The sequence below is a fragment of the Osmerus mordax genome, chromosome 3 (assembly GCF_038355195.1).
Source record: "Osmerus mordax isolate fOsmMor3 chromosome 3, fOsmMor3.pri, whole genome shotgun sequence".
Classification (NCBI taxonomy): domain Eukaryota; kingdom Metazoa; phylum Chordata; class Actinopteri; order Osmeriformes; family Osmeridae; genus Osmerus; species Osmerus mordax.
Window position 1 is genome coordinate 4,036,661 of NC_090052.1, and position 13,646 is coordinate 4,050,306.

The following is a 13,646-nucleotide window of genomic DNA, read 5'->3' on the forward strand; positions in this document are numbered from 1 at the left end:
CGCCGTCCCCCCCTCAGACCTCACCCCCGGATCTGACCTCTGACCCCGGAGAGGAGGAGGAGGAAGAAGAGTGGCAAAGGCATGGCTGGAGAGAGAGAGAGGGAGGGGTTAGTCAAGCATGTTAGGGAGTCAGGTGGCTGAGGTTAGGGAATCGGGCTAGTAATCAGAAGGTTGCTAGTTCGATTCCCGGCTGTGTAGTCCTTGGGCAAGGAACTTCACCCTACTTGCCTTGGGGGAATGTCCCTGTACTTACTGTAAGTCGCTCTGGATAAGAGTGTCTGCTAAATGACTAAATGTAAATGTAATGTAAATGTTCTGTAAACTGCAGAAAAAGAGCGAGGGATGGAAGACTGTACCTTTTTGAAGTTCTTCTGTGTGGTTCTCCTTCTGTGTGTGAGAGAGAGTGTGTGAGAGAGAGTGTGTGAGAGAGAGTGTGTGAGCGTGTTTGCGTCTGGACTGACAGAGGTACAGAGGGAGGAAGTCCTACTCTCTTCGGAATGAGAGGACTGTCTCATCATGTGTGTGTGTGTGTGTTCTGCCTGTTCAGTGTAAAAACTTAAAAAGAGGATATGAGCATTTTGTTCTTCCCATGACAATGATCTCCCCTAAGGCCCAGGGTGAAACAAACACACACACACAGGTCTTCTGATACAAACACTTTCAAAATAACCTGCAAACACAGAGGAATTCTATATGGGTTTTTATTTCAGTGCAGTGAGTAAAACTAGGAGATTATTATATGAAACTGTCACAGAGTCCAACACAGAGAGAGAGAGACAGAGAGAGACAGTGAGAGACAAAGAGAGACAGATAAAGTAGAAGGTTATTCACATGATCTAAAAAGAGGAACCCTAAAATAACCGTAACAACATCTGTGTTAAATACATGTTCAAACTCCAGCCGTGTCTAAGGGAGGGTGTGTGAGGGTGACATTCTGAAGCTTCAGCACACACACGTACACACACGTACACGCACACATATACACGTATATACACACACACATGTATACACACACGTATACACACACACGTATACACACACGGTGTCCAGTGGTCTCTGCCACCAGCCTTGTCAGTAGAGAGTCACACACACATCCTGTCAGTGTTGGAAGCACAACACTGTAACATCCAATTAGCCATCAGTCTGGGGGTCACATGACCAAAACACTGTAACATCCAATCAGCCATCAGTCTGGGGCTCACATGACCACAACACTGCAACATCCAATCAGCCATCAATCAGTCATTATATCTTTTTCATCCTGCATATTTACTGATCATTGATCTGTTGGTCTAAGATGATTCATATGAAATGTTCCAATAAAGGTGAAAAATGTTTGTGAACACAAAGTCCAGGTTTGCGAAATACTATTTATATAAGGAACCTTAAGGTTCTTACATTTATCATCCAGTAAGAGAGGGCCTCTCTCCAAAACCAGACACCCAACACACACAGGCTGGGCTATTTTCGCATTTACCAAATATTAAGATTAACTCACAAAAATACTGCCCATCCTAAGATTTGTACTTCTACTTTTGTTCTAAAAATAAACATGTCACTTGGTTCTGTCTATGAAGCTGGATGAACGAAGGTAAAGTCATAGCCTTCAGAAGGCGTCAGGCTTCTCTGTGTGAATGTAAATTCAACATGAAGAATGATAACATGTCTCGATGTCATGTTCTGGTATACATGCCTCTGAGGCCAACACAAAAACCCTCTTCTAGAACATTTTAAATTGCTGCAACGGGACGTGTATCACTGCACTTTGTGAAAACGATGTATTCCACTCGTAACATGGGAGTGTGGTTGCGTGCATTACCACAGTCTACCACTAGATGGCAGCGGTAGCCTGTGCTGCACCACTCGGTAGTAAATCAAGGCAGCCACAGACCAGATCAGGGCTCTTCAATTAGTTTGGAGCTGGGGCCGGTTCTTGAAACTGAGGCAAAGTCAGGGGCCGGAGGATATGAGTAATCACGGTAACAAATAAAGAAATTACAACAACATACTGCAGGAGTTAATATATTATATTTTGTAAGTGCATATAACAACATATGCCCAAGAGGCCGCATAGGCCCAAGGATTCAAAAATCAAACCAGGTGAGCAATAACCAAGCCATATTAACAGACAATTGGAGAAAATGCAATTAACTAACAACAATGGAAGACTAAGGGCGGTGGGGGCCCCTGGGCTTGGGTCATTTTCGGGCCCTACCAACTATACATGACTTTAAATAGAACAAAATGATACATACACAAGCTACTATATGTATTTAGAGATCACGATTCTGAACAAACAACTAAACAAAATAACATTATTTATGTGAATTGCTGAAGTCTATTTAAAATGTTTAACTAATCTGAATTATTAAAAAAAAACTTGGTTTGAATGCATGATTCAACTACTCAAATACTTCACTTGTTTCATGGATGAATCAGCATTTTTGAACGAATCTCCTGAATTAACGATTCAATGACTAAATGTTCCCCAATGACAAAACATTTTAACACAAGTTATTAGGCGCGTTCGACATGGACTGACTTCATGCAGCACCGCAGCCGGCTGCCTTGAATCTGAGAATGCCATTGGCTGCTTCAAGTCAGCCGGGCTGCAGGCGGCTGCAGACGACGCCGGCGCTGCATGAAGTCGAACGCATCTAAAATACCATGGTCTGGGTGAATACTCGATTCTGATTGGCTGCAGCCAATCAGCCAAGTAGTTCCAGCTAAACTTTTCACCGTTCTAAATTATTGAGCTGGCTACGTTGTATGAGCAAAGAACATCTTTCCCTGGTATGAGCCTGTACAAAGTGTCTGAAATAAGTAACAATAACATCAGGGACGCAGTCACGCAGTCAAAACCTCCGTTTACAATTTTGAGAAACTTTACCAAGCTAACATGTAATTACAACAATGAGTGACTTCAATATTTCTTTTAACCTATTTGGAAAATGTTCCTTTTCTGAATTTACTGTGTCAGTCAGTGTCACGTAACCGCTCATCTCACATCCCATTCGATTCACCTCGCTAGTCAACCTAGCTCTACTTCAGACATGCTGCGGCCAACACATAAAAATCTTGATTTCATTTGGGGACAATGACATGGCTAGATTGCTGGCTAGTCTTTTTGTTAAACATACTGTCAAATTATAATTACTGTTTGGAGAATATGTCAACTTTGATGCGATCATCTCAGAATCAGAATGGGATTTATTCGCCATGAAAGTTTGCACAGACAAGGAATCTGCTTTGGCAGGAAGGTGCATACAATAAACATATAGGGACCAAAAATTTTAATATGTGGACTATCTATACTAAGGGTACATAAACTAGCAGTACTAAGTGGGATTAGAATATAATTAAATATACAATAAAATAAAATATAAGTTGCCGTAAATTACAATATAAAAATACAAATATTACAAAAAATACAAATGTACAAGATACAATTTTGTAATGCAGTGCAAAAAGCAGTGTGTTTTAAGCAAGAAGTCATTAGAGTCAGTGTGGTCCCTTGGCCTTGTTGAAGAGGCCAACAGCGGAAGGGAAGAAACTGTTTTTGTGGCGTGAGGTATTGGTCCGCAGCCTTCTGCCGGAGGGGAGTGACTGAAACAGGAAGTGTCCAGGGTGGGAGGAGTTGTCCACAATCTTCCTCGCTCGCCTCAGGGTCCTCGAGGTGTGCAGGTCCTCGAGGGTAGGCAGATTGCAGCAAATCACCTTCTCAGCAGTGCAGATGATACGCTGCAGTCTGCTCTTGTCCTTGGCAGTGGCAGCAGTGTACCAGACGGTGATGGAGGAGGTGAGGATGGACTCAATGATGGCTGAGTAGAAGTGCACCATCATTGTCTTTGGCAGGTTGACCTTCTTCAGCTGCCGAAGGAAGTACATTCTCTGTTGTGCTTTCTTGATGAGGGAGCTGATGTTCAGTTCCCACTTGAGGTCCTGGGAGAGGATAGTGCCCAGGAAGCGGAAGGACTCCACAGTGTTGACTGGGGAGTCACACAGGGTGATGGGGGTGAGTGGGGCTGTGTTCCTCCTGAAGTCCACAACCATCTCCACTGTCTTAAGAGCATTGAGCTCTAAGTTTTTCTGGCTGCACCAGGTCACCAGGTTGGCCGCTTCCCACCTATAATCAAACCCGTCTCCACCAGAGATGAGCCCAATAAGGGTGGTGTCGTCCGCAAACTTCAGGAGTTTGACGGACGGATGACTGGAGGTGCAACTGTTGGTGTACAGGGAGAAGAGCAGAGTAGAAAGGACGCAGCCCTGAGGTGATCCGGTGCTGATGGACCGGGAGTCAGAGACTTGTGTTCCCAGCTTAACGCACTGCTTCCTGTCAGACAGGAAGTCTGTGATCCACCTGCAGGTAGAATCAGGCACGTTCAGCTGGGAGAGCTTGTCCTGAAGCAGGGCGGGGATGATGGTATTGAAGGCAGTGCTGAAGTCCACAAACAGGATCCTGGCATAGGATGCTGGGGAGTCCAGGTGCTGTAGGGTGAAGTGGAGGGCCATGTTAACTGCATCGTCTACAGACCTGTTGGCTCTGTAGGCAAACTGCAGGGGGTCCAGTAGAGGGTCAGTGATGGATTTAAGGTGTGCCAGCACCAGGCGCTCGAAAGACTTCATTACCACAGAGGTCAGGGCGACGGGTCTGTAGTCATTATGTCCTGTTGGCCTTGGCTTTTTGGGCACAGGGATGATGGTGGAGGACTTGAGACAGGCTGGCACATGGCATGTCTCAAGGGAGGTGTTAAAGATGTAGGTAAACACCGGAAACAGCTGGTCAGCGCAGTGCTTGAAGGTAGCTGGAGAGACAGAGTCCGGCCCAGCTGCTTTGCGGGGATTCTGCCTCTTGAAAAGTCTGTTAACTTCACCCTCCTGAATGGAGAGAGTCGTCACTGTAGAGGGGGGGAGGTGGGAGGCCTCCTGGGTGGGAAGGGGTAGTTCAGGACTGTCCAATTGTCTTTCAAATCTGCAGTAGAACTCATTCAGGTCGTTGGCCAGGCTGGAGTCGTTAGTGGAGTGGGGGGCTCTGGGCTTGTAGTTGGTAATCTGCCTGAGCCCTCTCCAGACAGAAGCAGAGTCGTTTGCAGAGAATTGGTGTTTTAGTCTCTCTGAGTACAGTCCCTCACCGCCTTGCTAAACCTGTTCTTCGACTCCTTGAAACTGTCTTTGTCCCCACTCCTAAACGCGGCCTCTTTCTCTGACCTCAACCTTCTGAGTTTAGCTGTAAACCAGGGTTTGTCGTTGTTGTAGCTTACCCTGGTGCGTGTTGGTATACAGCAGTCCTCACAGAAGCTGATGTATGATGTCACAGCCTCTGTGAGCTCATCCAGACTATTGGTAGCAATCGTGAACATGTCCCAGTCAGTGCAGTCCAAGCACGCCCGCAGATCCTCCATAGCTTCACTGGTCCACTGTTTTGATGTCCTCACAGCAGGCTTACAGCGCTTTAGCTTCTGCCTGTATGCAGGAATCAGGTGGACCATGGCGTGGTCAGAGTGACCCAGTGCTGCTCGGGGGACCGCATGGTATGCTTTGCTGATTGTAGAGTAGCAGTGATCCAAGGTGTTTCCTTCTCTGGTAGGGCATTTGATGAATTGTCTATATTTTGGGAGTTCTTGAGTGAGATTGCGACTGAGATCATCCATTTGCTATTCAACCCGCTACACATGCTGCGGCCGTACTGTAGCCTAGTACTAGTATATGGCCAATACCTTGTTTGTTAAAACCTTGATATTGATTTGGGGACAATGACATGGCTTGTTAGCTAGCTAGTCTTCTTGTCAAACATATTGTCAAATTATATTTACGGTTTGTCAACCGTACACAATGTTCTTGTCTATGAATCTTGCTAGCGTAACTTAGCTTTCTGGCTAATAGCTCAGTCCTCCGCTGCACGTAAACGGGCAGGGCCCCCTGCAGGACGGGGCCCATGGGCTGGAGCCCAATCAAGCCCAATGGTAAGTCCGGCCCTGGTCACGAGTGTTTTTTTTGTTGTCATAGTCACAAACTGAATGAGGTTACCGGACCACACTCCGGGGGCCCGCGGGCCGCCTATTGAAGAGCCCTGGACTAGATGCTACACTCATCAGTCCTATCGTGATCAGTCCGTGACTTAATGTGTGATTATGCAACAGATGCTCATGTAGGCCTACTCACTGACAACTCATTGAGAATATTCTGTGCTGTGAATTATATTCATAGGCAACACTCACACACCAATTTACATTGCAAGTCTACATTGTGATCCTCGCAGGTGTGCGCCAGCCGCCAGATCGTTATGTAAATCTGACTTTTGAGGTAAAGGGTCAAAAACAATACAGATCCTCGATAGCGAATTTTTCTGGCAGGACTACGCTGGCTCTCAAAATGTTACTATAATGATTTAACCCAAAAAATTGCAGTCATTCAATGCATTCTGTGTGAAAGTAATGGAAAAAGTATCCACAGACTTGTGTTAAGTGTGTGCTAAGCAGTGGCGGTTCTACACTAATTTTACTGGGGGGGGGGGGGGGGGGGGGGGGGGGGGGGGGGGGGGGGGCAATGTTTAATCAGAGGAGCACATAAAAAAATTGAAACAAATTAAACGGAAACAAACTTTGCATATGTAATGTTGATCATTTGGTGAGAGGTGTGTGTTTCTCAGGTTTATATTTACTGGAGAAACACAACACTGTGACAAACTTATTTGGCATACAACTCTTCTTTATAGTAATATGATTTTCTTCAAAATTATAGGCTATATGATTAGCCTACACATTACGTACTATACTGTAATATAATTGATGTTCAGATAACTTTCCAATCAGATGCACTGACTAATTCTTTAATTCAGTTCAATAAAACGGAGAGTGCTTGAAAACCACAGTGTAAATGTCATGTATTCATGTAAGATACTGTATTTGTTGTGGGCTTTTCATAGATGGCAAAGTCTCCAACCCCAGTGCTGCTGGTGAGTGGGAACCCCTTAAGTGCTGAAAGTGAAATTTTTCTTCACATGGATGGAAAGGACATTGCAAAGGTAGAGGACATCTCAGTGGGAGTTGGTGCCCAACTGGGGATCTATTTCATCTTTGGAGTTAAATACGCTGAGAATGTAAAGAGCACTCTAATTTGTATGTAGTGCATGGTTGGTATGAAGTGAAATGATAAAGTACCAATAGGGGTAATTAAAATGGCAAATGTCTTCCTCTAAATGTATAATGTAATATTTTGTATTCATTGAGATTCATATTTATTTATTTTTGCTAATTAGAAGTGATCAACCTGGAATCATTATTTCATTATTGTATACTTTTCAAAAGACTGATATGTAAATAAAAAAGGTTAAAATTAACAAAATATTATATTAAAACATTGTATCCATAGAGGAACTTGACTCTGAAAGTATGGTGTCAAAATGAAGACTTTAATTAGATAATCAAAAAAACATGATAATGAAACTATAAACACTAATACAGTAAACAACAATAAAAAAAAGTATAATTCTTGCCCATCTTGCTTGTTCTGGTTATTGATCTTCTGCATGTGCTGTCCCAGTCAGTGGAGGCCAGTAGTTCTTCCAGCTGTTGGTCATACAGAAGTTCTCTCAAGTGGTGACTGATGGGACAACTTCACCCCCTTGGTTTTTATATCATAGAAGTGCATAGTGAATATCAGCAGGTGACTCTTCAATAGGTCATTTGTTCGACATAAATAGTCAGTGTGGGTTGCTTAAATCTTCTCTCCTGTGTGGATTCTGTCTAAAGGTTTTACCACAGAGGTCACAGCTGTAGGGCTTCTCTCCAGTGTGGATTCTGCGGTGAACTGTTAAATCCCCAGTCTGTCTAAAAGTTTTACCACAGAGGTCACAGCTGTAGGGCTTCTCTCTAGTGTGGATCCTGCTATGAGCTCTGAAATTGAGGCATTTTTGTGCATTCATTTAGATTGATAATCCTGGAAAAATAAACACAGTATCCCAATCGACGCTTGTAAAATCAAAGCTGAATTAAAGTCAAAGTTTAACCGAAAACACAAACCGATGCCCACAGAATTCCATGTCAGTGAGCTCTTCTGAGCTTGCCAAATAGCCACTGCAGCACACACACAGAAGTCCAGGTGTCGGACTCTGCAAACAAGTCAGAATTGAGGTAGGCTAAGAAAACATTACAAAACTAAAGAAAGTTTCTAAATGATAGGCCTACCAATCATCTTATTTTGACTAAAACATAACAACAATATAATAAGCAAGGCGAGTTTCTATAGCCTAGTAGTGCATTGTGCGCAGCAAGCTTTGAAGAAAAAAAAGGGATATGAATAAGGGCCTGTGCCCCAGTAGGGCTTCATGTGTAACAACACCCCTGGTAACATATACTATCACCAGTTAATACTATTTTCCATGGTAGAATCTGCATTTGGAAGCCTGGTCACTACCACTGCTAGTTTGTTTGTGTGACTAGTTATTTTGCTAGACTTACACTGCTTTATGAAAAAGTCCCCTTTCTTCTTCTTGGGTGGCATAACTACAAAGCACAAAAAGGGGCAAACATGTACATGCTGAAGGGCAAAAGGGAATATTTAAAGGTTTTACTCTGGCCTGGTATGGGGTAGGCTATGTTGGCAGACAGCCCTGGTCAGTTACCGTTGTATTCGATAGGTCATTTGTTTGACATAAATAGTCAGTGTGGACTGCTTAGGGCTTCTCTCCGGTGTGGGACATGCGTCTGAGATTGCTAGCGTTGCTAAAGGTTTTACCACAGAGGTCACAGCTGTAGGGCTTCTCTCCAGTGTGGATTCTGCGGTGAACTGTTAAATCCCCAGTCTGTCTAAAAGTTTTACTACAGAGGTCACAGCTGTAGGGCTTTTCTCCTGTGTGGAGTCAAACCTTCAACACGGCTATTTCTAATCAAGAACCTCTGATTGCATTATATGATGCCTCATACAACTCCACTATCTTTCTGGGTGAGCCTCAAAGGGCTGATACCAGACCTGGCGTCTCCTCTCCCCGGGGGAGGGAGAAGGACCAGCCAAATGGCCCACCTTTCTCAACCTCTCCCTACTCTTACATTTATCCTCCAGTAAGAGAGGGCCTCTCTCCAAAACCAGACGCCCAACACACACAGGCTGGGCTCTTTTTGCATTTACCAACTATTACATTTACATTTAGTCATTTTAGCAGACGCTCTTATCCAGAGCGACTTACAGTAAGTACAGGGACATACCCCCCGAGGCAAGTAGGGTGAAGTGCCTTGCCCAAAGACACAACGTCATTTGGCATGGCCGGGAATCGAACTGGCAACCTTCTGATTACTAGCCCGCTTACCTAACCGCTCAGCCACCTGACTCCCTGTGTCATTTCAAGAGAAATGGTTTCGTGATTTCCCCCGACTTTATGATGGTTCAATTGAGATTATTTTAGATGAGACTGCACCATGCCCATTGTAATTACATAACCTGCACCCATACAGTGTACAATACATACTGGCCTTTCTTGGTATTGCTGGTTGTAAATACTGCACACCTGCATTCATACTTGACTGGCCGCTCCCTGCGTCAGTAATTTCCTAAAATGACTAAATGTAAATGTAAGTTACAAATCGTTTTTACAGAGCTCGCTCTCCTGGCACTAATTTCACGCCATAAACATCGGCTATGTCAACGAAATGACGTTGTGTCCTTGGGCAAGGCACTTCATCCTACTTGCCTCGGGGGAATGTCCCTGTACTTACTGTAAGTCGCTCTGGATAAGAGCTTCTGCTAAATGACTAAATGTAAATGTATTAATAACTCAGTTTCAGACCCGGTTCATAACCCTGCCCGCTCCAGACTCGTCACTCCAGCATTCCCCCCCGGATTCTCCGCTACTGCAGCCCTGCCTTTTCTCCGACGTAGTTTAAATAAATCTTTAAGTTAATTCCTGGGTCTGAGTCTTGCATTTGGGTCTACCTGCCAGCCAGCCAGCGTGACACTGTATGTTACCCAGGATATTGTTACAGCTAAACCTAGCTTCTGTAAGCTTTTAACCAAGGTTAGGACAGGAGTATTGATTATGGGTATGCAGCACGGATAGTCGCATAGGAGTCGCGCTATCATGATAGAATGCTACGTTACCAAGTCCCTGAATGTTAATCAGTCTACCTTAAGTTAGAATCTTGCACAGTCTCAATAAACAGTGGATCAGAGACATTTTTTGTTTTTGTTGAGGCTATTGTCTAAACTAAGTGCAAAAAGAATCACTATCTTGTCAGTAAAAGTTCTCTTCTCAGCCTTGGGGTGGTGGGGGGGGTGTCCCTATCAAATCTGAGACCAGACCTACACCCTTGCACTCACCAGCAGCACAGGGGTAGGAGCCTTTTCCATCTATGAAAAGCCCACAACAAATACAGTATCTTCCATGAATACATGACATTTACACTGTGGTTTTCAAGCACTCTCCGTTTTATTGAACTGAATTAAAGCATCAGTCAGTGCATCTGATTGGAAAGTTATCTGAATATTAATTATATTACACTATAGTACGTATTGTGTAGGCTAATCATATAGCCTATAATTTTGAAGAAAACCACATTACTATAAAGAGGAGTTGTATGCCAAAGAAATTTTGTCACAGTGTTTTGTGTTTCTCCAGTAAAAAATAAACCTGAGAAGCATACACCTCTCACCAAATGATCAACATTACATTTAGTCATTTATTTAGCAGACGCTCTTATCCAGAGCGACATTACATATGCAAAGTGGACCATTATGGTAGACAAAATATGTCATTTATATGTGAAAGCTGCAGATCCCCTACTGGCCAATCATACTCGATCATGGGCGGAGACTAGACAGAGAAAACTCCTTAAGGCTCCAGAGAGACTACAGAGACTCAACCAGAGTGACTACAGAGAGAGACTCAACCAGAAACAGCAGTAACCAGACAGAGGATCAAGACAAGCTTCCAGAGACCAGATACAGGATCCAGAGAGACCAAACAGAGAACAAAGAGAAAGCTGAGTTATGGAGACACATCACTGTGACACATGTGGGAAGATCCTTTCCTCATCCAGTAATCTCAAGAAGCACATGAGGATCCACACTGGAGAGAAGCCCTACAGCTGTGACCTCTGTGGTAAAACCTTGGGCCTTTCAGAGTTCATAGCAGGATCCACACTGGAGAGAAGCCCTACAGCTGTGACCTTTGTGGTAAAACCTTAGTCAGGCTGGGCATTTCAGAGCTCATAGCAGGATCCACACTGGAGAGAAGCCGTACAGCTGTGACCTCTGTGGTAAGACCTTTAGCCAGGCTTGCAATTTCAGAACTCATAGCAGGATCCACACTGGAGAGAAGCCCTACAGCTGTGACCTTTGTGGTAAAACCTTTAGTCAGGCTGGGCATTTCAGAGCTCATAGCAGGATCCACACTGGAGAGAAGCCCTACAGCTGTGACCTCTGTGGTAAGACCTTTAGCCAGGCTTGCAATTTCAGAACTCATAGCAGGATCCACACTGGAGAGAAGCCCTACAGCTGTGACCTTTGTGGTAAAACCTTTAGACAGGCTGGAGATTTAACAGTTCACTGCAGGATCCACACCGGAGAGAAGCCTTATAGCTGTGACCTCTGTGGTAAAACCTTTAGACAGACTTGGGAATTAACAGTTCACCACAGAATCCACACTGGAGAGAAGCCCTACAGCTGTGACCTCTGTGGTAAAACCTTTAGACAGGCCGGCCATTTCAGAGCTCACTGCAGGACCCACACAGAAGAGAAGATCTAAGCAGCACACACTGACTGTTTATGTCCAACAAATGACATATTGAAGACTTTCTTGCCTATGCTTTGGAAAGACCTGTCTAAGGACTTTACATTATATTTCATTCACTGTACGTCACGCTAAATACACCAGATAGTGCACATAGAAAATACAACAGAAGATCAAGAACCAGAACAAACAAGAGAGGCAAGAATTACACCTTATTTTTTATCGTTGTTACTTTATTATAGTGTTCATAGTTTCATGATCATGTTTTCATTGATTATCTAATTAAAGTCTTAATTTTGATACCATACTTTCAGAGTCAAGTTCCTCTATGGATACATGTTGTACAATGTAATATCATTTTTTGTTAAGTTTGGCAACTGAAGTGTTGAGATACACAACTCATTAATGATTCTCTCTTTTAGAGTTCTGTCTTTTTAGAGAACCATAGGCGTAGGAACCGGGGGGACGTGTCTCTCTCAAAATTGGAAAATGCTTCATGTGTCCCACCCAAAAATTAGCCTAGATACCACAGGGACAAAAACTGTACATTTGGAACTTTTATTTTGAAAGCGCAACAAAGAAGATATCGGGTCAATATGTCCTCCAATGTCAAAGTCAATCCTACGCCCTTGTAGAGAACCATTGAGTGTCCCAGCTGTTAATGATTTTATGACGCAAGACTTGCCCTTAACAAACGTACCCATCAAGTTCGTTCAGCGTCAATGCACCCCTTCAGCCTTGTTATGCTGGTGTCGTGAGTGCTCGAGCCATAGACACTGGACATCAGGTAATAAGCGACCTCATAAAAGGAATAAATATTTCGAATGGTCATTTTAATCTGGGATGATAATCTGGTTCATTTATGTATAGGCAAAATACATTGAATGATGGAGAATAAAACACTGTGCTCTTTGGTCAAATTGAAAATAAAGTTAAATCACCTGCGGTGATTTACATAATGGTCTGGCGGCTGGCGCACAAATGCGAGGATCACAATTTAGATTTGCAATGTAAATTGGTGTGTGAGTGTTGCCTATGAATATAATTCACAGCATATAATAGATTCTCAATGAGTTGTCAGTGAGTAGGCCTAAATGAGCATCTGTTGCATAATCACACATTAAGTCACGGACTGATCACGATAGGACTGATGAGTGTAGCATCTAGTCTGTGGCTGCCTTGATTTACTACCGAGTGGTGCAGCACAGGCTACCGCTGCTATCTAGTGGTAGATTGTGGTAATGCACGCAACCACACTAACGAGTGGAATAAGTCCTTCTCACAAAGTGCAGTGATACACGTCCCGTTGCAGCAATTTAAAATGTTCTAGAAGAGGGGTTTTGTGTTGGCCTCAGAGGCATGTATACCAGAACATGACATCGAGACATGTTATCATTCTTCATGTTGAATTTACACTCACACAGAGAAGCCTAAACATAAAGAAGGCTAAACATGACAATAATTGCAGTATTAGTAGTGGTGTTTTGTTTCAGTGGGTCTAATATTTAAGTTGAGTGCTCAAAAGCTTCATGAATTTATTTTCTATTTTGTAATTTTCCGTTTTGAAATAAAACTTGAGACACACGCAATAGAGACAGAGTATATTATTATCATTGGATTTAAAATGTGCAATTCCAATCCAAAGTCATTTGATAGTTAATTTGCCTGTAATGCATATTGTGTAGGCTAATCATATATCCTATAATTTTGAAGAAAACCAAATTACTACTGTAAGAGCCAAATTAATTATTTCATGTGTTATAATAATTTAGTTTAAAAAGATTTAAAAAGGTAACTGAAGATAAATAAATTCATTATGATTTGAAAGAATGTTTAGGTTAAACTATATCATTTAGTATTGGATTTTCAATACTGTGTCTCTTTTTTACCATGTCTAATAATATAGTCTATCATTTTGAAGAAA

At 43.0% G+C, this 13,646-nt stretch overlaps 2 protein-coding genes across 2 annotated transcripts in view; one reads left to right on the forward strand and one right to left on the reverse strand.

Annotated features, from left to right (window-relative positions):
* The window catches only part of LOC136937775 (zinc finger protein 271-like), a 36,627-nt gene extending 28,703 nt beyond the window's left edge, over window positions 1-7,924 (reverse strand). Inside the window, exon 1 of the mRNA XM_067230897.1 lies at window positions 7,743-7,924. Coding sequence (XP_067086998.1) covers window positions 7,743-7,924 — 182 coding nt within the window. The remainder of the gene's footprint in view (window positions 1-7,742) is intronic.
* LOC136938472 (zinc finger protein 208-like) overlaps window positions 1-13,646 on the forward strand; it is a 129,760-nt gene that overhangs the window by 46,223 nt on the left and 69,891 nt on the right. The window contains exons 6-7 of the mRNA XM_067231700.1: window positions 11,041-11,114; window positions 11,197-11,701. Of these exons, the coding sequence (XP_067087801.1) occupies window positions 11,041-11,114; window positions 11,197-11,701 (579 nt within the window). The remainder of the gene's footprint in view (window positions 1-11,040; window positions 11,115-11,196; window positions 11,702-13,646) is intronic.